This window comes from Chanos chanos, chromosome 6, assembly GCF_902362185.1.
Source record: "Chanos chanos chromosome 6, fChaCha1.1, whole genome shotgun sequence".
In the NCBI taxonomy this organism is placed as follows: Eukaryota; Metazoa; Chordata; class Actinopteri; order Gonorynchiformes; family Chanidae; genus Chanos; species Chanos chanos.
In genome coordinates, this window is record NC_044500.1 from 46,105,481 (window position 1) to 46,133,124 (window position 27,644).

Consider the following 27,644-nt stretch of genomic DNA (forward strand, 5'->3'; position numbering starts at 1 on the left):
CCTCATCTCTCTCTTTCTTATACTTTTTTCCCTTTTGGACCACCTGGTGTCAGCTCTGTTTCTTTCACACCTCCTTTTTTATCTCTCTCTCTCTCACCCTCTCTCTCTCTCTCTCTCTCTCTCTCACTCGGCTTTGATGGACAGTTAAGAAGTGAAGAGAGGAAGAGAAGAGCTACCCTGCCCAGTCTCATTAATATTGTCTAGTTTTTATTGTCACTCACCGCTGTATGAGGAATCTACAAGTCAGTCAACAGTCCAGTCTCCAGCTTGAGGCTTGACTGACACACACACACACACACACATCTGTCATCGAGTCCTGAGGACAGAGTAGTAACAGTATTGGAGAGCACAGTGACAAGACCTAATCTAGAGCTGAATATTTTTGTTCCACCGCTGAAGGTTAATATCAGTAACTCTGTGTGTGCGTGTGTGTGTGTGTGTGTGTGTATGTGTGTGTGTGTGTGTGGGCACAGTTTGACGTGTTCTCCTGTTTCACTGATACACTAGAGGTCCTTCACATGTCCTCTCTCCCTGCCTCTGCTGAAAATGAATGACTGACTAGTAACTAATGTGGCAAATATAGGATCTGTATGTGTTCCTGTCTGTCTGGATGAAATGTTGTTAGTCTGTGTGTCTGTCTGAAGATAGGGTCTTCCTGCAGGCTCGTCTGTCTGAAGATAGGGTCTATCTATCTATCTATCTATCTATCTATCTATCTATCTATCTATCTATCTATCTATCTATCTATCTGTCTATCTATCTATCTATCTGTCTGTCTATCTATCTGTCTGTCTGTCTATCTTTCTGTTTGTCTATCTTTCTGACTGATAGTTACGTGGGCGAGTGTGTGTGTGTGTGTATGTGTGTGTGTGTGTGTGTGTGTGTGTGTGTGAGCTCGTCGTTGTGTGTGTTCAGTAAATTGCCAGAGTGGACATACATGTTGAACAAACACATCACTGTTGTACAGCGTAGGGTATGGCGTGGTGTATGGCATGTCTTCACAAGGTCAGTGGTAAAGGCATACAGTTCTCTACTGACATGTGTGATCTGCCATAACAAATCATAAAAATCAATACAATCATTCTTGTACTGAACACCTTTTTTAGCGGAACTGACCTGAGACATTCAGAAGAGATGCAAAGTCTGAAATGAGCAAACATAGTACTTGAGGCCACTTTTCTTTGCTAGGGGAAAAAAAACCAAAACATTCTTTACATACTACAGATGTTTGCCAGTCAAAATTAGCCCTAAAAACCTATTATGAGATTATTGTTGGATGTTGCGATACTTCCAAAGTATAATTATTACATCTAATTGTGCTTATGTTGTGCGGTTTGCGTTATTGCACGACAGACCACATAGCGCCAGCAGAACTAGATGTAACCTAGTAATTATTCTAATTTTAAAGGGTCTCGTTACATTACTGTTTAGATAACATGTTACTTTGGGAGCAAACAAACCTGTGTGATGTTAGCCTATGTTTTGTCAAAGATCCTAAATGTCTAGTTTTTTTTTTTCCCTAACACACCCTATAGAACCATGCTCATGGGTTTACACTTGTTTTTACTTTGACTTGAACTGTGTGTGTGTGTGTGTGTGTGTGTGTGTGTGTGTGTGTGTGTGTAAGAGAGAGAGAGAGAGAGAGAGAAACAGCTAGACTGTCCTTAAAAGTGGAATTCTTCTATGTGACATGGGGTAGCCTGTAGGACTGTTTGCATGTGTGTGTGTGTTTGTGTGCGTGTCTGTGTGTGTGTGTGTGTGTGTGAGTAGGGTTATATCTGTTCACATGTGTGTGTGCTATATCTGTGGGGTTATATCTCTTCAAGAGTGTGTGTATTTGTGTGCGTGTGCGCTATATCTGTAGGTTTATATCTGTTCAAGTATGTGTGTGTGTGTGTGTGTTAGAGAGTGATGAGCCAATGGGGTTGTATTTGTGTCTGTGTGAGTGTGTGTGTATGTGTGTGTGTGTGTGTGTGTGTGTGTGTGTGTGGGTTATATCTGTAAGTGTAAAAGTGTAAAGTTGATCGGTTGGATGAAAGGGTCCAGTGTGAATATGACTCATCGTCAGACTGCTGTCAACACCCACTCTTATGACCTCGCTCAGGTTACTGACTACATTCTGTGTGTGTGTGTGTGTGTGTGTGTGTGTGTGTGTTTACTGTCTAAGCTTGTTCCGAAAGAGACACTTAGCCCAGTAACAGCTTCAAATCGTCTCCCTAACATCGTCAGGGCGTTCTTATCAGCGCTGCATTCCCCCCATAAGAGCAAATGTGGCAATGACAAATGAAGAAGATTGTAAGAATGTGTGTGTGTGTGTGTGTGTGTGTGTGTGTGTGTGTGTGTGTGTGTGTGTGTGTGCGTGCGTGCGTGCGTGCGTGTGTGCGTGTGCGTGTGCATGTGCATGTGTATGTATGTTTGTGTGTAAACAAATTATTGCCTATTGCCTCTAGATGTTAAGATGTAAGTTATAGTGCATAGTTATTATGCGACTCTAACTGTGGCTCTGTGTGGATTCCACTGCAGTCTTTTGATTCCTCCTGGTTCTTTTCATTCAGCTCATTAGTTACAGACAGAATTCTTTCACTGACAGAGACAAAGGTTCATATCTCTCTTTACTTTGTGTCTCTCTCAGCGTGGCCCCTCACTGCAAGATTTGGCGTTTCTCCCTCTCTCCTGGTCCTGTTACCCACTGAAACTTGGCCCTACGTGGTGTTTAACATTCAGAAACGCGTTTTACACGACTTTTTCCGCAGATCTGCACGAACAGACCGAAGCATAGAGCGACGTGTCTCACTAATAGCAGGGCTAGGATAATAACCCTAGAGGGTTTAGGAGAGAAGCCAATGAACTGGACTACAGACAGAGAGAGTCGTACTAGAGGAGCAGAGTCTGGAATAATTAAGGGAAGAATGATTGCACCATTGTGGGATGTACCAGCCTATTTATACTGACTTTGGGTGAATATGAAATCCATTCCCGTTCTTCTGAGTGCGCCAGTTAAGTGCTGGAATAGAAACAAAGCTAACAACACCAATGGCAGCCACTTTGTCTCTGCCTTATTCTTTGAGATAACAGAGTCAGCTTGTCAAGGAAATGTCACAAAAGAACAGAGAGAGAGAGAAAAAAAATTGTGCCGCTATTTTCATCCCGCTGCTAGATAACCGAACTGACTGTGGCATGGAAACCGTTTTGACAGAGCTACAGATGCATATTTTGAAAGAAACATTTCTGTTTCTGTTTTTTTCTCACCAGTTAGTCTAATGATACACTCTCTTCTCTCTCTCTGTCTCTGTCTCTCTCTCTGTCTCTCTCTCTCTCTGTCTCTCTCTCTCTGTCTGTCTGTCTCTCTCTCTCTATGTCTCTGTCTCTCTCTCTGTCTCTCTCTCTCTCTATGTCTCTGTCTCTCTCTCTGTCTGTCTCTCTCTGTCTGTCTGTCTGTCTCTCTCTCTCTCTCTATGTCTCTGTCTCTCTCTCTGTCTCTCTCTCTCTCTCTGTCTGTCTCTCTCTCTGTCTGTCTGTCTCTCTCTCTCCCCAGAGCTGAAATCCACAGGCACAGCCCATCATTTCTCCTTCCTGCTGAACTCGACAGATTACAGGATCCTGAGTATGGATGAAGACCACGACCGTATGTACGTGGGCAGTAAGGACTACATCCTCTCCCTGGACCTCAACGACATCAACAAAGAGCCGCTCATTGTAAGAGACACCAGCGCCATGGCGATGCCACCCACGGAGCTTCCCCTCATTAGCACTCTCCCGTCTCTCTCGTCTTATTCAGAGTTTGCTTAACCAGGGATGATCCGATTCAGACAGAGCAAGCTTGTCATCCCAAAGGATGCCATAGAACAAAACAAAACCAAAACAGAAAACAAAGCAGTGCAGCTTGTGTTGAGCAAAGAGTCAAGTGAATGTGGAGAGAAAAATCTTTTGAGAACTGGGCCATTGAGTGGCTGTTCACAGAGGTGTTTTGAGAAGGAGCTGCTATTTGAATTTGAGATTGAAGTCTCATATCGAGGGCTTGGCTGTTAGTGAGAGCCACTGACTGGAGAAACTACTGCTGCTGAATGCAGATCTGTGTCCAGTACCATTCCAGCCTATTGTACCTGGCCTCTCTCACTATGCCGTTTAAAATAAAGTATAAAAAGTAGGTGTAATTACAAACCTGTGCTCGTAGAGCAAAGATGGTTTGTTCCAAGAGACTTAGAGGAGCTTTTTCTTTCAAGCTGCTTGAAGGTGTTTTCTTTTCTTTCTTTTTTTTTCCCCCTCAAATTAAGAGTCTGCGGTTGAAACTATGTTTATACACCTGCAGTTGAACAAAACCCTGATTATTAAAGACACCAAACAGTGGCAGGCCTCAATTGGCCACCTTACAGAGGTCAAACGGTCAAGAACATGAGTACCAGCTCACCATTCACCTTCACTATTCACTATTTTCCATGGATCGCTCGGACGGAAAAAACTCATCTTTCCTTACTCAGACATTACTTCCCTTGTTTTCTTTTTCCCCTGGACTAACTCACTGAATCGCTTTGCTTTGCAGATCCACTGGCCTGTCGCACCCCAGAGGAGGACGGAGTGCGTTCTTTCGGGGAAAGACATTAACGTAAGAAACACTTACGGCGGTAAACAAGGAGCCATTAAACCATTCATTCATTTATTTTGTAAACATTTGGAGACAATTTGCTCTGATTGAAAGATCGTGCCTTCTTTTGCTGCTCCGCTCACGTCAGTTAGAGCACTACCACGTGAACACATTGCGTAAATATTTTGAACGGACTCAGAAGTGTTTACCTGTCGTGCGCCAGCGCTAAGACACTTGCGCGCTATCCACGTTTACCGAATCGGCATCTCAGCATTCCAGAACCGGACAGTCAGAGGTTGGATGTTTAGAAGGATGATTGTGAGCTGCTGCAAATCAGTTCATCCAAGTCCAAGTCAGCAAGGCTGGACTTGTCAGATCAAACAAACACCTCTGCTAACGACTGCCAAAATGACAGCGTGCGCACATCAAACGCTGATGTGTTTTCGTTGGTGGTTTGCCTGAGACTGATTTTGGCCAGTGTATGTTTTTGGCTCAAGTCTTGTTGAATCCTGCCCAGTTCCGCCACACGCATTCTCAGCATAATTAAAAACTACCTTTACCCAGGAAGTGATATTCTCATAGAGCAAACTGTACAGAGGTCAGCAGGTCATATTCTTGGACTGGGGTTGGAATATCATTGTTTAAGATTAAGATTTTTCTCCTCCCCCCCCCACTTTTCCAGGGTGAGTGTGGGAATTTCATCCGTCTCATCGAGCCGTGGAACAGGACTCACCTGTACGTGTGTGGCACAGGAGCCTACAACCCCATCTGCACCTATGTGGACAGAGGCCAAAGGTCACAGGTAAACTATCAATCGTAGGTCACCTGGTTCATCTGCAGTGCACTGGGTCCGTTAGGTCAAAACGTCAGGGGTCAGAATTCCTCCGTAAATCTCCAGATGTCATGTGACTAGAGTGACCGAAACGTCCCGCTAAACCGTCTTAACTGGTGTGGTGTTAGAGCGACACCTTTTGGTGGGGAGGGTAAATCCCCAAGCGAGAATCTGGATTTGTTTTGGCTGTTTGTCTCTGTCTCAGTACTAAGCAAAACAGAACATGTCAAATTTCTGATCTTAAATATCCTGGAGAAGTGCAATGAGTCCATTTCAGAGTTCTTTTACGATCATTAACACTGGCAGAGTTAAAATTAGTTGTAAGAAGGAACTGATTTTAAGGTTGCCCCCATAACTGCATTTACTCTGGTGATTGTTGATTGGCTGAACACAAGTGCCTATGTAACACCGGCGAATTCACCGTGGACTGTACTGAAGCCTCCAGAAGGCACATCTTCTCACATCCTTTGGGCATTTGTGTTTTTCCTAACATTTCTGACTGTTGCATGGTGTGACGTGTCACGTGCTAATATATGTATCATGATATGACATGGCCTGTGCTAATATATTTATCAGCCAATATGTCTCTCACTGTCCATAGACTGCCAGTTTAACCAGCTTATAACTTTAACCACGATCAGAACTGATTCCAGGGCAGAGTTCCTAAAATTCCCCATCCCTTCAGCTTTACCCCTTTTCCCAACCCCAGGTTTCAGGCCCTGCTCTCCCCTCTTGGATCCTCTCCATCAGGGGGGAAGAAAGAGAGAGGGACTAGATAGAGGACAAAAGGGGAAATAAAAACAGAGAGAGAGAGAGAGTGTGTGTGTGTGTGTGTGTGTGTGTATGACGAAGCAGTGCCTGTGCTTTTTTAGGCCTTTCTCCATCACCAGGCTCCACGGGGAGGGGGGAGGACGAGCCGGGCAGCAGATATGGATGCCTCGCCCGAACCCTACATTCCTAAGGTGGGACACTGAAAGCGCTCTCTCTCTCTCTCTCTCTCTCTTTCCTTCTGAGGAGGAGAGGAGGTCCTTTCCTCTCACGAACCTGGACGTCTTTTTACCACGTTTCACATCTTAGCTTAGAACATCGTTGTTTTGTTTTTTTTCTTTCTTTCTTTAGAGTCGACAACGCGCATCGAATTTCTGTTGAAGCTAGTCTAAAAACGTCTATTTGTACTATCAGAGTTTCACTCTGTGAGCAGAAATAGGTGAAGAAATAGGAGCATTGTACTCTCTCTAAGAGTGTCACAACAAGCCAGGAAGCCAAGAAGCACCATGTTATGATCAAGGCCCTGCGGTTACCGTCAGCATCTCAAACACGATTAGAGTTGGTGTGAGTGACCAGGGGCCTTGTTTGGTTTGATCACATCACTCAGTGATGACGACACTTGTTTTGCTTTGAGCAGGCAACCGGCTGCTCTCAAAAGACTAACCACTGAAGAACATTTTGAAGTCTCAAGGAACTGCTGCACCATGAGCAATACGTGCCCTGAGACCGAACAGTCTGTTCTGTTCTCAAGACTCGCTCTCACTGTGACATCACAGAGCTCTCCTTCATTCTGCGCGCGTACACGTGCATGTGATTGTTTTCCACTGGAGCGCAAACAGACAGAGACTAATATGATTGGTCATGACTAACTTTAGTGGCTTAAGGGATTGTTTGGCTGCATAAAGCACATTGCTTGAAACTTCAAAGCTCTAACTTGTGTGTCAAACAAGAAAAGAAAAAAAAAAAAAGAACTTTGACTATGGAATGTTTACTAGTATTGGCTCAGAAATGTTCCTAAACATATGCTGTTTTCATAGAAATTGAAAAAGATTGTAGATAGTTAAATAGACAGGCTAGCAGACAGACCTCTTGTCTTTTCTACAACATGAACAAGGAATCAGTAGTATTTACCTAAAGCATGTTGATGTATAGACATTGATGGGAATGCTGTGTGTGCATGCTTGTGCGTGCGTGTGTGCGTGCCTGCGTGCGTGCGTGCGTGCATGTGTGCGTGTGTGTGTGTGTGTGTGTGTGTGTGTGTGCGCGTGTGTGTGTGCGTGCATATTTGTTTCTTCTTCCAGGAATATATTTTCCGTTTGGAGCCAGGCAAAGTGGATTCTGGGAAAGGGAAGTGCCCATATGATCCAAAATTGAACAGTGTCTCTGCTCTAATCAGTGAGTGATCACCTTCTCTCTCTCTCTCTATCTCTCTCTCTCTCTCTCTCTCTCTCTCTCTCTCTCTCTCTCTCTCTCTCTCTCTCTCTCTCTGACTTTCAGTAGGTTTCCTGTGGTTCCTATATTAAATGTCTGTTTCTCAGTCTGGATCATGTTTCTCTCTCTCTGTCTGACTGGTAGATGGCCAGCTCTATGCAGGGCTGTATGTTGATTTTATGGGAACGGACTCTGCTATCTTCCGCACTCTTGGCAAACACACAGCCATGAGGACTGACCAGTACAACTCACGCTGGTTACATGGTAAGGGTACACACGCACATATATGCACTCACATGTATACCACACACACACACACACACACACACAAACACACGTACACACACACACACACACACGTACACGCACACACTCACACACTCACACACACACGTGCACACATGCTGCCTCGCTGATCCGTTATGAGCACTCGCTGTCCTCAACAGCGTGTTCCTCAGTGAAGGTCAGTACCTCACTGCGTCTCCTGTCTCTGTGAGTGCTCTATCACTAATCGCCATTTTACCTATTTCACATGCCTGGCCTTTGAAACCCTACACATGCACGCCAGCCTTCACACTGAGAGGCTGCTCCCAGCACAGTCAGGCTCCCTACGCTACAGTCTGTACCACAGCCAGGGCTGTGCTCTCACCTCACTAACACTTACAGCATAAACAACACTGAAACACTGATCACACTGATGGACAAGTTTAGGACCAGAAAATGATCATGAAGGAGGTATAGTCAGTATTTCTGTAGGATTACACTGATTTTTAACATTTCTCTCTCTGTTTCTTTTCCTCTATTACTCCCACTCTTATGATCTCTCTCTCTCTCTCTCTCTCTCTCTCTCTTTCTCTCTCTCTCTGTCTTTTTCCTCTGTCTTTGTGTCGGTCTCTCTGTCAGATCCCACGTTTGTTCATGCTCAGCTCATCCCAGACAGTGCAGAGAAAAACGACGACAAGCTTTATTTCTTCTTCAGAGAGAAAGCCTCAGAGATGGGCCAGACACCAATGGCTCAGTCCAGGATAGGCAGAATCTGTCTGGTGAGCATGCACGCGCACACACACACACACACACACACACACACATACACAGTCTCTCTCTCTCTCACTCACTCACTCACTCTAACACACACACATGCACACACCTGCAACGTCTCTGTCTCTCCCTCTGTCTATCTATCTATCTATCTATCTATCTATCTATCTATCTATCTATCTATCTATCTATCTATCTATCTATCTATCTATCTATCTATCTCTATGTCTCTCTCACTCACTCACTCATTCACACACATATGCATGCACACACAAGCACACACACCCACACACACAGACACTGAAAGACACATCTTCTCTCTGTCCGTGGTAAGTGTGGAGTAGCGTGCAGTAAGACTGTAGCTCTGAGTCCTCATAGCTCATCTCCAGTCAGTCAGCCTTATTAAAGTCCACTGCCTCATCTCCAGTCAGTCAGTCAGTCAGTCAGTCAGCCTTATTAAAGCCCACTGCCTCAGCTCCAGTCAGTCAGTCAGTCAATCAGTCAGTCAGTCTTATTAAAGTCCACTGCCTCATCTCCAGTCAGTCAGTCAGTCAGTCAGTCAGTCAGTCAGTCAGTCAGTCAGTCAGCCTTATTAAAGTCCACTGCCTCATCTCCAGTCAGTCAGTCAGTCAGTCAGTCAGTCAGCCTTATTAAAGCCCACTGCCTCAGCTCAAGTCAGTCAGTCAGCCTTATTAAAGCCCACTGCCTCATCTCCAGTCAGTCAGTCAGCCTTATTAAAGCCCACTGCCTCAGCTCCAGTCAGTCAGTCAGTCAGCCTTATGAAAGCCCCACTGCCTCATCTCCAGTCAGTCAGTCAGTCAGCCTTATGAAAGCCCCACTGCCTCATCTCCAGTCAGTCAGTCAGTCAGTCAGTCAGTCAGCCTTATTAAAGCCCACTGCCTCAGCTCCAGTCAGTCAGTCAGTCAGTCAGTCAGTCAGCCTTATTAAAGCCCACTGCCTCATCTCCAGTCAGTCAGTCAGTCAGCCTTATGAAAGCCCCACTGCCTCATCTCCAGTCAGTCAGTCAGTCAGTCAGTCAGTCAGCCTTATTAAAGCCCACTGCCTCATCTCCAGTCAGTCAGTCAGTCAGCCTTATGAAAGCCCCACTGCCTCAGCTCCAGTCAGTCAGTCAGTCAGTGTGTCAGTCAGCCTTATTAAAGTCCACTGCCTCATCTCCAGTCAGTCAGTCAGTCAGTCAGTCAGTCAGTCAGCCTTATTAAAGCCCACTGCCTCATCTCCAGTCAGTCAGTCAGCCTTATTAAAGCCCACTGCCTCAGCTCCAGTCAGTCAGTCAGTCAGTCAGTCAGCCTTATGAAAGCCCCACTGCCTCATCTCCAGTCAGTCAGTCAGTCAGCCTTATGAAAGCCCCACTGCCTCATCTCCAGTCAGTCAGTCAGTCAGTCAGTCAGCCTTATTAAAGCCCACTGCCTCATCTCCAGTCAGTCAGTCAGTCAGCCTTATGAAAGCCCCACTGCCTCAGCTCCAGTCAGTCAGTCAGTCAGTGTGTCAGTCAGCCTTATGAAAGCCCCACTGCCTCAGCTCCAGTCAGTCAGTCAGTCAGTGTGTCAGTCAGCCTTATTAAAGTCCACTGCCTCATCTCCAGTCAGTCAGTCAGTCAGTCAGTCAGTCAGCCTTATTAAAGCCCACTGCCTCATCTCCAGTCAGTCAGTCAGCCTTATTAAAGCCCACTGCCTCATCTCCAGTCAGTCAGTCAGTCAGTCAGCCTTATTAAAGCCCACTGCCTCAGCTCCAGTCAGTCAGTCAGTCAGTCAGTCAGTCAGCCTTATTAAAGCCCACTGCCTCAGCTCCAGTCAGTCAGTCAGTCAGTCAGTCAGTCAGTCAGTCAGCCTTATTAAAGCCCACTGCCTCAGCTCCAGTCAGTCAGTCAGTCAGTCAGTCAGTCTGTCAGCCTTATTAAAGCCCACTGCCTCAGCTCCATAATTACACTTCCCCACAGCTGTGCCAAAGGAAAAGACACACACATTTGGTATAAATAGAAAGAGAGTTGTCTGTGTGTGTGTGTGTGTGTGGGGAGATGTTGGCTGGTGACTTGCGGGCATTGCCTGCGATCTCTCATAATTAGAGTTGGCTGGAGTTTTGGTAGCAGATGGCTATTACTGGAACACGGTGACCGTGTTTACAACTCAAACCCGCAGCCGCAGCACCACAACACCACAGACCAAACTCCACTCTCAGACCACGACACTTCTTACGCTTTACTTTTAAACCATCGCTCTGTGAGGTTCGGCAGTGATCAGTCAGGAGACGTGGGAGCTAAGCTGAACCTTGAGAACTGATGATGAAATCTGACGACCGAAAGCTGATGACGAAAGCTTTGTTAAGAACCTGTCAATTCTGTTCCTCGTTATCTCAAGTGCTCGTTTGACAACAGCCATTCAAACAGGGGTGAATAAGATAACGACTGATCGCCGTCGGCTTTTCTAACGACCCACGGCTGTGAAATGGACATGCCAATCAGTCCAACTCAATCAGTCAAATGCAACACCAATATGACACTTTTTCACATACTTGCATACGTGCGAACACTATCCACTGCAGGCAACGTTGTTTAAAGCTGTCGTTTTAGGGTTGAACTAATGCATTTATTGACTGTAAGGTGTGTTTTACCCACACAAAGATCGACGAGTCAAATTTTTAGTCCAGTTCAGAGTGGAAATAGAATGTGAATCTGGCCTCGTTTCTTTTACATGAAGGACATTAATTACTCTGTTTCTCTCTCTCTCTCTCTCTCTCTCTCTGTCTCTCTCGGCGTATAGAATGATGATGGGGGACACTGTTGCCTGGTGAATAAGTGGAGCACCTTTCTCAAAGCCCGGCTCATCTGTTCAGTCACTGGGGCTGATGGCATTGAGACTCACTTTGATGAACTCCGTAAGTCTCTTTCTGTCTTCCTCTCTGCCTCTCCCTGGCTTTTCTCACGCTCTCTCTCTCTCTCTCTCTCTGCAGGGCTTTTGCCCCAGCCTTGGTTGGCAGGTTGTATATGAATGCTTTCTAGGTCAGATCTTCTGATAAATTCTCTGAAGTGCAGAACACGAAACCCATTCGATTAACACGCTGTTACAATGGAATGACATGAGAAAATCAAATAAACAAACAAATCAAACCAAGTGTAACAAATGCAACATGATTTGCGCACAAAACAAATCTCAGTATAAAACACTGAGTAATTCAGTATTTGTTTAAACTACTCTATATTGTTTTGTGCACTGATTCAAATGTGAAAGATATTTCTTGAGCTTATTTTCCCAGAAATCTGAATCTCTCTCTCTCTCTCTCTCTCTCTCTCTCTCTCTCTCTCTCTCTCTCTCTCTCTCTCTCTCTCTCTCTCTCTCCACGCACTAAATTTATCTCATATATTCATTTTATCTGATCTCTTCAGTATTCTGAAGCAGTGCCATAGAAAACTTGCCTTTCTATCTGATTATTTCCGCACACATTGACAGAGCCGCGACGTGAATCTCCATATGGGCACTGGTTATTCTTTTCTTTATGAAGTCTGGGAGCTCGGGCTGTCTGCGTGGGCGGTGTTTCATTAGCGTTTCCTCCTGTCGCTGTGAAACCTATAGGAAAACAGACAGACGGAGAGAGACCCAGAGCACCGGCGAGCGTGCGCGAGCGTCCGCGCTGACCTATAAAACGCGGGCTTTGTTTCTGACCTCTTCCATATGAGTCTGGAGAGCTGCTTTACAGCGGGATTTCCCGTTGACTTTTGGGTCCTTTTTCCCTCCATTTGAAATGAAAAAACCCACCCTCAGGGCCTCAGACAACAGCACTAATGGACCTAATAGTGCAGGTTTAATCGTGCTCATCTCTGAGGAACTCTAGCTTTGGGACAGGGTTACTGTGACATGTCTCCTGAGGCTGACATTGGGGGAAAGTGGATTTTCTCTTCATGTCCGTGTCCGTGTGTCATAGGTTGCGTTTGTCTATCAAGTAGTTGCCACCAGGCACCGGCTTTATGGTTTCATCATTTTTTTATGCCGTAAAATCAAAGCGACAGAGCCTTTTGAGAGTATCGTAATCTTAGTGTCTCTGTATTGCTTCAGGATCCTCATTTTCAGGGTTACATTTCATCCATTTAGAGTACGTTTTCTCATTTCTTTTGCTAGGGTGATAGATCAAGTCAGAATTAGAATTTCTGTTTATTAAACGTGCAGATTGTCCCTTTGATTTTAATGAGACTGGACAGCTGACTCCATCGTTAGTGCTGAGGCTTGAAAAGCCGTGTGACGTACGGTGAAGAAAAAGAAACGAATCGTTAAAAAAAAAAAAAGAAAAAAAAGAAAAGACGTCCTGGCGGGAACGCCGTTGTGATGCGAGTTGAATAAAGACGTGTTTGTTTGGATAAAGACGGTTTTAGAATTTGTGTGGAGTATTGGCCCCGCACTTCCACAGATCCTACAGAGACTACACACTTTCACAGTTTGCACGTTTTACAACATGGAAATGCAGCCCGGTCCTCCACGGCTCTGAATGCTCTTTTTTTCCCTTTTTTATAATGTTGTTTTACGACTAACTATTGACAAACATATCACCCCGGCAGAGCCTGTTAACTGAACAGTATTGAAATTAACCTTATTTAAGCTTATTAATAAAGGAATGAACACAGCAGCTGATATGAATCAGGGTTTTTTGGTTTTTCTTTTTTTTTCTTTTTTTTTTTTTGCTTTTTTCTTTTCTTTTTTTTTTTTTGCTTTTTGCTTTTCTAAGAGCCCAGAGGGGGAAACAATCTCTGGTTCAGGTTCATTACATAGTTCTTCTAAACACTGTCCAAAGAGCACGTCTCTGTCTCTCTCTCTCTCTGTCTCTGTCTCTCTCTCTCTCTCTCTCTCTCTCTGTCTCTCTCTCTCTCTCTCTCTCTCTCTCTCTCTCTCTCTCTCTCTGTCTCTCTCTCTCTCTCTCTCTCTCTCTCTCTCTCTCTCTCTCTCTCTCTCTCTCTCTCCCTCTCTCTCTCTTTCCTTTGTCCGAGCGGTTAATGGTGGGAGTTTCAGTCATCGTGACTGAAGAATGGCTTTTGCTGAGGGAGAGGGGTTTTCTTGAGCCAGGTGTTTGGCCTGATCCTCCATGGGGCTGTGGAGCTTTTATGACTGTTTGTCTTTGGGAGGCCTAAGCGATGACAGGCGTTTCATGGAAAACAGCTCGTGTACTGTTATGGGCTCAGAGGATGGGACTGTCTCAATTTACCCATGACTGCCTCAGTCAGATCATATCTGCTCTCTTTTTCTCTCTCTCTCTCTCTCTCTCTAATAAGCCAACCATTATTAACCGATGTATAAAATTATACTATATATACAGAGGTCACTAACCTAGCCACAGATCGAAGGCAGTGTTTCAGGGTTTGGAAATGTAATATTTAAAAGTGTTTGCTGTGCAAATAATGAATAGACTTTTAGATTTTACAAACATATTCTCTTAGGGGAAAATTACTACATTATGTTCAGAGTATCTGCCAAGTACTGCCTACCTCTATCTTGCTCCCTCTCTCTCTGTTTCTCTCTCTCTCTCTCTCTCTCCGTTTCTCTCTCTCTCTCTCTCTCTCTCTCTCTCTCTCTCTCTCTCTCTCTCTCTCCCTCGCCGGCAGGTTTGGCACAGACTGCTGTCTGTGTGTAATTCTCAGTTTTGTGCCAGACATAAATTCATTGACTGGTTTGTGGCTCTTTTCTCTGGCCTGGGGGCTGACTTGTGCTGTGTATGAGGAGCCCACAGGTCTAAGGGAAAGCCTCGGACTGAGACAAACAGAAATAGCCACGCTGTTTGTTTCCGCAGCATACACCAAGTAATGAGACAAAATGTGAATGTTTGAATCTTTGCGTCGCTGTATGCTATATCCAAAGGGTCAGCTATGGTGTGTGGAGAGCTGAATTATGTTTCTGGTCATTTAAGAACGCTTGCACAATTCTGTATATTTTCGATTAGCATTTTTGAGCTAAAAAAGCTCATACTACACACACACACACACACACCATATATATATTTATATAAAATAACTCACTATGCTTTTAAATTAGTTTGTTAATGGGGTTGTTGTTTCTTTTGGTCTAGCTTTAGTATGAACAGTGTGTTTTCTGTCTGTGTGGTAGGTTACGTGTACATACAGAAGACTCAGGACACGAAGAATCCAGTCATCTACGGAGTTTTCTCTGTATCAGGGTAAGAGCCACGTGTGGGTGATAGTTCACATCACTTACTATTATAATCAGTCTATCCATCCCTCTGTCTGTCTGCCTGTATGTCTGCCTGTCTGTCTTTCTGCCTGTCTTTGTGTCTGCCTGTCTGCCTGTCTCTCTGCTTGTCTGCCTGTGTGTCTTTCTGGTTGTCTGTCTTTCTGCCCGTCTTCGTGTCTGTCTGTCTGCCTGTCTCTCTGTCTGCCTGTCTCTCTGCCTGTCTGTCTCTCTGCCTGTCTGCCTATCTGTCTTTCTGCCTGTCTTTCTGTCTGCCTGTATGTCCTTCTGCCTGTCTTTCTGTCTGCCTGTCTGTCCTTCTGCCTGTCTTTCTGTCTGCCTGTATGTCTCTTGCGCAGCACCTCTCACTCATCATCTTGTTCTCATCAGATCTTTTCCCTCACATTCGACACGTCTGCTCTGACTGCATGGCAGATTTGGTCTTTTCTCTGCCAGCCTTTTACTTTACAGTCTAATCCTGGTGTCTGCTGAAGAAATCGCAAAAAAAACTTGTGTTTTGTGTTTTATTTTCTCCTGATTTTATTGGTGATGAAAATGTATACGAAAATACACGTGTTTTCGTTTTCTGTGATCCAGTTATATAGGGGAGATGGTTTGTGCATGTGTGTGTGGGGGGGGGGGGGGTGTGCATGCGTGTTTGTGTGCATGCATGTGTGAGTCTGTGTCTATGTCTGTGTGTGCCTGCACCTGCTCCATTGATACAAATTCATGCAGATTGATGTGAAGTATGTAAGAATGACGACAGTCTTCCTCATCATGTTGACCCCCTGCCTCCCTGTGTGTGTAGCTCTGTGTTTAAGGGCTCAGCGGTCTGTGTGTACTCTATGGCAGACGTGCGGATGGTATTCAATGGGCCTTTCGCTCACAAAGAGGGACCCAACTACCAGTGGGTGGCCTACACCGGAAAAATCCCCTACCCACGTCCAGGCACAGTATGTATTAATGTTCATCACCTAAAACACACACACATACACATACACACACACACACACACACACACACACACACACACACACACACATACACATATATATACACACACACACACACACACACACACACACACACACATACACATATATATACACACACACACACACATATATACACACACACACACACACATATATACACACACACACACATATATATATACACACACACACACACACACATATACACACACACACACATACACACACACACACACACCCACACACACACATACACACACACACACACACACACACACACACACACACACACACACACACACACATATGCACACACGCACACACATACACGCACACGCACACACGCACACACGCACACACATACACACACACACACACACGCACACACACACACACATACGCACACACGCACACACACATGCACGCACACACACACACACATACGCAGACACGCACCCACACACATACGCACACATACACACACACATACGCAGACACACACCCACACACATACGCACACATACGCACACACACACTAGCACTCACACACACACACACACACACACACATGTGCATGCACACACACATGCACGCACACACACACGCACGCACACACACACACACACACATGCTCTTACAAACACACACAGACACACACACACACACACACACACACACACACACAGGCGTGTACATGCAAGAATTCACTTAGCTCTAAAGCTACTGTATTTCTGCTCTGTAAGCTACATGTAAGTTTGTAAAAACTGTCCCTGTCACATTAGGACATGTCACTCACACATTCTCACCCACACATACCATACAATAAAGTATTTACTGTTAAAGCTATTTGTGCTGTAACAGTCAATAAGTGTTATTTTTGAACACACACACACACGCGCGCGCGCGCACACACACACACACACATCATGAAAGCTCTCTCATGCATTCCCACAGTGTCCAGCGGGCACATTCACCCCCAACATGAAGTCCACTAAAGACTATCCGGACGAAGTCATCAACTTCATGCGAAACCACCCCACCATGTACAACGCCGTGTATCCAGTACACAAGCGCCCTCTGGTGGTGCGCACTAACGTGGACTATGAGTTCACCACCATCACTGTCGACCAGGTCGCCGCTGCCGATGGCAATTATGAAGTCCTCTTCTTAGGCACAGGTGAGAGACACGCCCCCCATGCTCTCTCCACCAGTCAGCGTTCAAGAGTGTTAGTCTCATTAACATATTGGGAGGATAAGGGATTACTGGTAATAAACTTGCTGAGAGACCGAGTCTTTGATGTGTCATAAACAAACAGGCTGAATCATGTCTAAGTTCCCGACAGCCTTGCGTTTTCTCAACGTGACACACACAGGCTGTCTGCTGTTACTAATGCAGCCTCTGATTTCCTATCAGAGAGGACACTTTGACCTAGAATGGGATTTACAATCTAACTTAGGCTGAAAGGCTAATGTTTCTATGACACATTAAGTTCCTTCTGTGGGCTGATTGGACAGGCTTCTGTCCTGAAGTCTAATATCTTATCTAGCGAAGCAGAAATCAGTCATGTCTTTTTTTGAACGTCACCGGTGCGTTTCTGTGTGTGTGTGTGTGTCCACTGATACGTGTGTGTGTGTGTGTGTGAGAGAGAGTGCTTGTCCATGTTGTCCCTTTGATAATGTTTCAGCTGTAACTGAGGTTCTGTCAGACACCTCAGACTCAGTAACAGCCAGTCAAATGACTATGTAGTGCAACATTTCTCAAACTCTGAGGAAACTGACAGTCCACAGAGCCCTGCCACTGCACCAGTCAAATTATACTTGGTGCTTCTGTCACTCACCAGGTGGAAAACAGTAACATTTTATTCAAGATTCTAGAATGTTAAGCAAGTAATCATGGGCAGGAATGCTTAACGTTCTAGAATCTTGAATAAGATGTTACTATTTTCAAAGCAAGAAGTTCAGTCAAGGGTGTGGGGACCTGGGAGTTTCCTTGGAGCCAGTCAGCGGTCCATGGTTTGAGAAACGCTGATGTAGTGTATTATGGGCAATGAATCTGCAAAATGTTTTTAGTTTTACAGATGTTATAGTCTAAGCATTCAGTCATGAACGAGATGGGAGAAATCCCATCAGTTAAAAGTGACTGATTCACTGGGCCTGTCCCAGTACACCTAATCACCCCTGCTTTGTGTCTGACAGCAGAACTGACACAACAATATACACTTCTGGCAGTTATATCATAGCCTCAAACTTGAGTCGTGTAGTGTTGGAGGCTACTTGAGTGTAATCAGAGGAGTCAGAGTGAAGGAACGGGCATCTGTATGTGTGTGTGTGTGTGTGTGTGTGTGTGCGCAAGTCAATTAACGTCAGGTGTCGCTATCCATTCATCAGATAACATTAGCATTAGGAGAGCTCAATATTACTGTTAGTGTCATTACCAATATCAGCTCAAGCTAACTGATAGTGATTTAAAATACTAATGGAAATTGATTTACAATTAAGTCTTAAAATCTCAGTTCACTCCCAGTCGTTAGCAGGATTTTAATTGACCTGCATTGACCTAGGTCAGTTTATTTTTATTTTCTTTTTAATTATTATTTATTTAAAACTTACTCTCTTATTCTCTTTCTTTCTTTCCTTCTCTCTTTCTTTCTTTCCTTCTCTCTTTGTCAGTTAGTTAGTTTGTTTGTTTGTTAGTTTGTGTGTTACATCCTTGCTTGCTTCATTTTTTTAGTGGATGTAGTTATTCATGAATCCATGTTTGTGATGCATGAGAAAAATGTACACTTGTAATAAGTATGTTGACCATCGCAGAGTAGGATGATGGAGGTGTTATGAGTGGCAGAGAATATTTCCTGTATGTGTGTGTGTGTGTATGTGTGTACGTGTGTGTGTCAGCGTGTGTGACTCTCGGTGTTGTCTGACACAGACAGGGGGACAGTACAGAAGGTGATTGTGCTGCCCAGAGATGACCTACAGACTGAGGAGCTGGTCCTAGAGGAGGTGGAAGTCTTCAGAGTAAGTGTCCCCCTTTCTTTCTAGCGCTGAACATGAATCCTTATCTCATTTAAACGTGCAATCATTAAAAAAACAGACAGACAAAAATAACAAAAACTCTGAACAGGCCTGCTTTGAGGCGCTGTATGTTACAAACCTTGTCTAGAGAAGCTACAAGTCTTAGCTCTCTAATAACCACGCTATGTGTTTTGTCTCTCTCTCTCTCTCTCTTTCTGTCTCTCTCTCTCTTTCTGTTTCTCTCTCTCTCTCTCTCTTTCAGTCTCTCTCTCTGTCTCTCTCTCTCTCTCTCTCTCTCTCTCTCTCTCTCTTTCAGTCTCTCTCTCTCTCTCTCTCCTCTCTCTCTGTCTGTCTCTCTCTCTTTCTCTCTCTCTCTCTCTCTCTCTCTTTCTCTCTCTCTGTTTCTCTAACTTGCTTTTGTGTGTTCTCTCCACTTTTTTCTCTTGTTTTTCTCCTCTTTTAGATACGGTCAAACTGAAATTGCTGTGTTTTTTTAAGTCATTTTTCTTTCCATCACACATGTGCACATTTAGTCCTTTAAAGTCCAGTGTAACACAAATTATTTCTCTCACGTAGGTTCCGACACCAATAACCACGATGAAGATCTCTCCCAAAAGAGTAAGTTGAAGATAAAAGCTGTTACACAAACACACATACCCAATACCATGAAATCACAGGATCGAAATCACTGCTGACACATCGAAACAAACAGTCGGTCAGATACATTCAGTACAGTAATGTGTATTGTACACAGTCCAATGCAATACCATGCAATACAATGCTCATTCACTCAGACTCCCCCATAGACATTCATCAGTCTCACCACACCACTTCTCTCTCACTGGCTGATTCTGTCACTCTGTGCCCTGTTCTCCTGGTCTCTATAGCAACAGCTGTATGTGGGTTCAGCCATGGGCGTGACCCACCTGGCCTTGCATCGCTGTGATGTGTACGGGGAGGTGTGTGCTGACTGCTGTCTGGCCAGAGATCCATACTGCGCCTGGGACGGAAAGTCCTGCTCCCGATACTCAGCCTCGCAAAAGAGGTTAGCTCCACTGTGTGTGTGTGTGTGTGTGTGTGTGTGCATGCATATATATGTCTTATGTTTTTGTGTGTACAATACCAACATTATGTTTGTGTATATTAATGTCAATATTTTCTCATTTATTATCTGATCAGTTTCTTAAAACCAGAGTACCATTTTACTCTCTATGGAACTTTCCAGAAACCAGTTTTGGTACAATGTATTGTTTAATGCAGCCTTTGTGTGGGACTTCAATGTCCCCTCCTCTTACAACGAATCCCCAGAAAACACTAATCTACCAAAGAGAGTGTATATGCATTCCAGACAATGGGGTTCAGCACTGACTATGGAGTTGACTGTGGTCTGTGTGTTTATCTGAGATATCTTTATTTGACCTCGCTAGGCGCAGTCGTCGCCAAGATGTGAAGTATGGCAACCCTATCCGCCAGTGCCGAGGTTACAACTCGAACGGTGAGTGGTTACTCTCAGGCCTCAGAAACGTGAATCTCTAATCTTCTAACTGAAACACTTCTTACCTATTCCAAATCACTGACCCCGAGTCAAGATCTTGGGGTGTTCTGCTCTTCAGACAGTTGGAGGCACTGTTTCATATTGCAGCTATGATGAGTCTAACAAGGATAACTACAACACAAGAAAATGTTGCTTTTCCATTCGACTGTGTTGGAGTGATGTCATAATGCGACACGTTGTTCCGACAGCCAATAAGAACACACTAGAGACCGTGCAGTATGGAGTGGAAGGAAGCACTGCTTTCCTGGAATGTCAGGCCAGGTCTCCTCATGTGTCAATCAAATGGCACTTCCAGAAGGAGAACAGTGATAGGAGGAAAGAGGTTTGTGTCCCAGTTTGTGTCCCAATCCGATTCATTCATTGGGTTTGCGTGAATGTGGTGTTGATTAGTTCATAGTTTGTTCTTTTTTGTGAGTGGCAACGACCCAGATGTCGAGCATGACAGACTTGTGTTTGGTGAAATCTATACTACTGAAGCATGTAGAAAAGACGGCAAACGTTAGTTTCATACCTCAGATTCTGTTATTCTGTAATTCAAACATTTTTAAGGTAAACAGCCTTCACAGTTTGGTTTTCCTTTTTCCATCAACTGCCACGTAAAGCTTTTCTCTTTCCGTGTGTGTGTGTGTGTGTGTGTGTGTGTGTGTGTGTGTATCAGATCCGTTCAGATGGGCGCATTGTGAGGACAGAGCAGGGTTTGCTCCTGCGCTCCCTCCAAATGTCAGACGGGGGTGTGTATCAGTGCACATCCACAGAGAAGAACTTCAAACACACACTCGTCAAATTGCAGCTCGTGGTCCTGTCGGGACGCACCGTCAACAGCATCCAGGTGGAGTCCAGCGGACCCGGGATGGTCCCCGTCCAGTCTAACGGCTGGAATCCCAGCGCGGACCAGTACAAAGACCTGCTAACCATTCTGAGCCAGCCAGAGATGGGGCTGATAAACCAGTACTGCCAAGACTACTGGCACCTCAGTGACGACCCAGACAGTTTCAACAAGAACCACAAAGAGCTGACAGACCTAAAGGAACAGAAAAAACCCCGCAGCCGTAGACACCATGAGCCTCACAACAACAGCACAGAGACATAAGAGAGGACCTCACACACACACACACACACAAACCCAAACATACACTCATTCACATTCATATCCTGTATACACACACGAAAAAAAACCCCCAAAAAAACATACACATGTTCACATTTATATCCTATATACAAACTCACACATACAAACACACACACACACACACACACACACACACTCACTCACACACACACACACACACACACATATGTTAGCAGAGACTCAGGTCCTCCCAACAAATGTCAAAACTACACACAAAGAGTCAGGCATTGCCGTGAGAACGGAGAGCCAAGCCAGCCAGAGCTAGAACAGTTCACGTCAAGGATGCGCAGTATTTATTATTATGGGATGTAAATAGTTCCATTCTGTGGATATCTTTGTACTGAAATTGAGCACAAGAAGAAGAAGAAAAAAAAATAAAAATAAAAAATAAATAAAAATAAAAAAAAAAGGACAGAGAGAAAAAGAAGAAAGGAGGAGGGGTTATGTATAGGTTTCTCTGTGCAGATATTTTGCTATTATTGTTACAGTTTACCTTGTATTTATTGCTATGGTATTATTGTTATAACAAACGTTGTTATTGGTTCATTCATGTCTAATGTGAGTGACCACAGAAATAGGCAAAACGGTGTACATACCACTACACAGACACACACACACACACACACACACATACAAAGAGTTGGTAAACAGTGACCTTCAGTGTTGAATTTGATCTGTGATGTTAACGGACAGCTGGGTCGCAGGGGAAAACAAAATGTCATTGTTGTCAATGGGAGTCCCATTGCTCAGGAGTTTTCCCAGAATTCCACAAGACAGTGATGGACATTTGGTTCCCACTACTGGTGTGGAGTGGATGAATGATGGAAAAGCACAACCTGGGTGTTTATTCAATGCAAATGCACACGTAAACCACACGGGAAATGTACTTTTCAGCCTCTGCAAAATGAACTCTCTCATAAGACACTTACTTACCTAATTCAGATTAACAACTTCCATCCAAAAAAAATTTGTTTGTCTGTTTGTTTGTTTGTTTGTTTGTTTGTTTGTTTGTTTGTTTTGACTGTTCTTGATCAAAATTCGATTATGTAAAAATATATGTGTGTTCACAGTATTGTCCAAACAGAATTTCAGTGCAAGGTCCCAGTCTTGTCCCAATTCTTATGACATCACAGTTTTACCATTATCATATGTAAATATGACTCATGAATATCGATTCTGTGAGGTACTAGTCTTCAACCCAGCTGCTACCACTAAACTGTAGAAGAATGTTTCTTTCCAGGTCAAATCAGCTATGAAAAGAAGCTCAGAGTGACCTTTTTATTGTGGTTAAAAAAAACAAACAAATAAAAAATAAAAATGTGCCGCTCTGCTCTTTAAAACTTTTTCAAAATAAAATTCAAAGCACTTTTACCTAAGCAATGAGGTGGTTAACGGCATAGGGTGGAACATGGTTTGTATTGGCCGGTAACAGGAGCTGGAACCTGAGGGTAAGAGAGCTTTCTCTGTCATATGCATGATACCATATGTGTTTTGTACTAAATTAATATTTGTGAAAACAGAGCCGTGCTGCGCGTGTAAGTGAAATCACCCTCTCGTGAGAGAGAGGGTAGTAACAAACAACACTGCAGATCAACAACAGAGAGAGACAGAGAGAGAGAAAACATGACATGAGGTTTTTAGCTAGCTAGCACTTGTAGCTTCTCTAGACAAAGTTTGTAACATACAGTGTATCAAAGCAGGTCTGTTCAGAGTTGTACAGATTATCTGTCTGTTTTGGCTTTTGTTTTTGTTATGTTTATTTTTGTTTTGTTTTGGGTTTTTTTTATAATATAGTACATGTCACAGTGGTTTGTATTTCATTCTGTCTCTGTCTTTTTTTTTTTTTTTTTGAATTATTGTACGTTTTAATGACATAAGAATTCATGTTCAGAGTTAGACGTGATGCACATTTATTGTTAATGGAATGACAGTGTAAATGATTTTCTCTCATTTGTCATTGTTGTCATTAATTAAAATTCTATATTTTATACAAAAAAACTTGTATCGTTTGCCCCCCCCCCTCTCTCTCTCGCTCACACTCAGATTCAGATACACACACACACACACACACACACACCTGAATGCATGGTGTGTCCAGTCTTGTCACCTCACCTGGTCTTTGTCTTCCTTTTCAGACCTACCTGTCAGTCAGCTGCCTACTCTGACCACAGCACAGTAAATCTGTGTTCCCTTTGGGAAATTGGATTTTATTTTAGTTTTTTTTTTCCAGAGCCCTTATCCCACATAGGCTCTAGATATATCATATCACCATAAGATGTTTTGGTTTGTTTGTTTGTTTGTTTGTTTCAGAAAGACAACGGTTTTACACACACCATACACACACAGTTCTGTCTCAGACAGTTCTATGGCAAACTGCATAGGAACAAACTAATTTTGACTGAGGCGTTTTCAAAAACAAAAGCCTGGAGTAAAATCTGGAAAATCCTCCCTCTCTCTCTCTCTCTCTCTCTCTCTCTCTCTCTCTCACGCTCTCTCTCTCTCACTCTCTCTCTCTCACTCTCACTCTCTCTCTCTGTCTCTCTCTCTCTCTCTCTCTCACTCTCTCTCTTTCTCTCTTTCTCTCTTTCTCTGTCTCTCTCTCTCTCTCTCTCTCTCTCTGTGGATTAAATGTGTCCATCCTCAGATTGGGGTCAGTAAGCTGTGGAACAGTTAAGCTCTTTAAAGACTTCATATGACTCAGGCTGTGCATGGAATAAAGTCTTTTCACTTGATCCTAATCCCTATATGAAAAGGTTACAACTCAGTCCAACACCTGAACATCGCCTTCATACGGATGCCTTCATGTTCAGACATTCTGAATGTTACTGCAAACACATGTAATCACAGATACGGCGTAAACACGAATGAACTCTCCGTGTTGGACATTAAAGCCATAAAGATTATAAACCTCTGAGCCAAAGGGCTAGGCATCTGTGTAGTTAGACATACCTGGGACATTTTGGGGTTTTTTTCTCCTGTAGGTTATGACCTTATTCTCAGTGATTTCACCTTAAAAAACATTGTCAGATGAATGAAAGAGACATTTTATTGTAAAAAGAAAACAAAACCATATTGACACGACACTTTGGCCTTCATGCGTTGTCTGGTGATGAACTATAAAAAAAAATGGGGGGTTTTGGAGGGTTTTTTATGTGTCATATCTTTATGTTATAACTTTATAATTGTGTTTTTATGTATTATATCTTGATATAATACATAAACATAAAACTGCATATATTGAAGTCATTCTGTCCAATACAACATCGGAAGATGACCGAGAGTTCAATCTGAGGGTTAAACTGAATTTACGAGCGTCGCTTTCTCTCTTCCATATGCTCCAGCGGAACAGACATAAAAAGGGAAAAATACCATGGTTTGAAAAGAAAAGCGCTGGTCCAATGATCTCACTGTCAGGAATCTGTGCTACAGTAAGGAGTCATTAAGCGCATAAGCATTTCAAACCACATTTTGAAAAATCATTTTAAAAAAAAAAGTGCTGAGTTCTTACAGCCTGTAAATTAAAATAAATTTAAAAAATCAACTAAACATAGTTACTGTACCTTTTGAGTTGGTGTCTATGTGTACGATTGTCTACCTACCACTGACTATGAGTTGGTTTTTTCTAATGATTGTCACTGTGTATGCTTATTAAGTGTGTATGTGTATGACTGTGTATGACTTGCACGACTCCTGTCATACGAAAAACAATTACAAAATCTAAAAAAACAGAAAACTCATGCAACAGCATTCATTTTCTCTCTCTCTCTCTCTCTCTCTCTCTCACACACACACACACACAGACACACACAGACACACACACACACAATAGTGTGAATATTTGCAGATCAGTGAAGGGCAGGGTCTTCAGTGGCCCATTATTAAACAGCTTCAACTCTCCCTCAAATACATCATCTCAAGTCAAATACTGAACCATACCTTCACTCAGGAACAGAAGCTCCAGATCTCTGAGACCTTCTTGAAACAGTTCAGCAGTCTCTTACTCTGGGGACTAAAGACTCTATTCGATTTGGACCTCAATCTGGTTTTTATGATCCACTCTGGAATGGGTTTAGTACTATGTGTAGGAACAATGTACCACACAGAGAACAACAGTCTACCACACAGAGAGCAACAGTCCACAACACAGAGAGTAACAGTCTACAACACAGGGAACAACAGTCTACCACACAGAGAACAACAGTCTACCACACAGAGAACAACTGTCTACCACACAGAGAGTAACAGTCTACCACACAGGGAACAACAGTCTACCACACAGAGAGTAACAGTCTACCACACAGAGAACAACAGTCTACCACACAGAGAACAACAGTCTACAACACAGAGAACAACAGTCTACCACACAGAGAGTAACAGTCTACCACACAGAGAACAACAGTCTACAACACAGAGAGTAACAGTCTACCACACAGAGAACAACAGTCTACCACACAGAGAGTAACAGCCTACCACACAGAGAGTAACAGTCTACCACACAGAGGACAGTCTACCACACAGGGAACAACAGTCTACCACACAGAGGACAGTCTACCACACAGAGAACAACAGTCTACCACACAGAGAGTAACAGTCTACCACACAGAGGACAGTCTACCACACAGAGAACAACAGTCTACCACACAGAGGACAGTCTACCACACAGAGAACAACAGTCTACCACACAGAGAGTAACAGTCTACCACACAGGGAACAACAGTCTACCACACAGAGAGTAACAGTCTACCACACAGAGAACAACAGTCTACAACACAGAGAGTAACAGTCTACCACACAGAGAACAACAGTCTACCACACAGAGAGTAACAGCCTACCACACAGAGAGTAACAGTCTACCACACAGAGGACAGTCTACCACACAGAGAACAACAGTCTACCACACAGAGAGTAACAGTCTACCACACAGAGGACAGTCTACCACACAGGGAACAACAGTCTACCACACAGAGAGTAACAGTCTACCACACAGAGAACAACAGTCTACAACACAGAGAGTAACAGTCTACCACACAGAGAACAACAGTCTACCACACAGAGAGTAACAGCCTACCACACAGAGAGTAACAGTCTACCACACAGAGGACAGTCTACCACACAGAGAACAACAGTCTACCACACAGAGAGTAACAGTCTACCACACAGAGAACAACAGTCTACCACACAGAGAGTAACAGTCTACCACACAGAGGACAGTCTACAACACAGAGAGTAACAGTCTACCACACAGAGAGTAACAGTCTACCACACACGGAACAACAGTCTACCATACAGAGAGTAACAGCCTACCACACAGAGAGTAACAGTCTACAACACAGAGGACAGTCTACCACACAGAGAGTAACAGTCTACCACACAGAGAGTAACAGTCTACCACACACGGAACAACAGTCTACCATACAGAGAGTAACAGCCTACCACACAGAGAGTAACAGTCTACAACACAGAGGACAGTCTACCACACAGAGAACAACAGTCTACCACACAGAGAGTAACAGTCTACCACACAGAGAGTAACAGTCTACAACACAAAGAACAACAGTCTACCACACAGAGAGTAACAGTCTACCACACAGAGAACAACAGTCTACAACACAGAGAGTAACAGTCTACAACACAAAGAACAACAGTCTACAACACAGAGAGTAACAGTCTACCACACAGAGAACAACAGTCTACCACACAGAGAGTAACAGTCTACCACACAGAGGACAGTCTACAACACAGAGAGCAACAGTCTACCACACAGAGAGTAACAGTCTACCACACACGGAACAACAGTCTACCACACAGGGAACAACAGTCTACCACACAGAGAGTAACAGTCTACCACACAGAGAGTAACAGTCTACCACACAGGGAACAACAGTCTACCACACAGAGGTCGACAGTCCACCACACAGAGAGTAACAGTCTACCACACAGGGAACAACAGTCTACCACACAGAGGACAGTCTACCACACAGAGGTCGACAGTCTACCACACAGAGATATTCATTACTTTTCCCCTTAGTAGAGTAACAACAGTAATTTGTCATTTCTGCAAATGACACACCTCCTGTTAAGTTCTTTCCAAACAGTTTTCTCAGCCTGTTGCTCTAGAAG

General features: G+C 43.9%; 1 protein-coding gene across 1 annotated transcript; it reads left to right on the forward strand.

The window, feature by feature from the left end:
* The first annotated feature begins 3,543 nt into the window (after window positions 1-3,543).
* On the forward strand, window positions 3,544-21,485 carry sema3fa (sema domain, immunoglobulin domain (Ig), short basic domain, secreted, (semaphorin) 3Fa). The gene is made up of 17 exons (XM_030776236.1): window positions 3,544-3,696; window positions 4,541-4,603; window positions 5,265-5,384; window positions 6,287-6,376; window positions 7,484-7,577; window positions 7,758-7,877; window positions 8,517-8,656; window positions 11,429-11,543; window positions 14,753-14,822; window positions 15,642-15,786; window positions 16,783-17,005; window positions 18,755-18,843; window positions 19,417-19,458; window positions 19,728-19,885; window positions 20,268-20,335; window positions 20,584-20,717; window positions 21,054-21,485. The coding sequence occupies exons 1-17, from the start codon at window positions 3,607-3,609 to the stop codon at window positions 21,483-21,485; spliced, it is 2,193 nt and encodes a 730-aa protein (XP_030632096.1). The 5' UTR covers window positions 3,544-3,606.
* The last annotated feature ends 6,159 nt before the right edge of the window (window positions 21,486-27,644 follow it).

What these genes read in the sequence shown, in the direction of transcription:
- sema3fa (XM_030776236.1), top strand. Translation starts at nt 3,607, where the DNA reads ATGGATGAAGACCACGACCGTATGTACGTGGGCAGTAAGGACTACATC. An exon ending in CCTACCCACGTCCAGGCACA is followed by an intron (nt 15,787 to 16,782) that starts GTATGTATTAAT and finishes GCATTCCCACAG; the next exon opens with TGTCCAGCGGGCACATTCAC. An exon ending in ACAGTGATAGGAGGAAAGAG is followed by an intron (nt 20,718 to 21,053) that starts GTTTGTGTCCCA and finishes TGTGTGTATCAG; the next exon opens with ATCCGTTCAGATGGGCGCAT.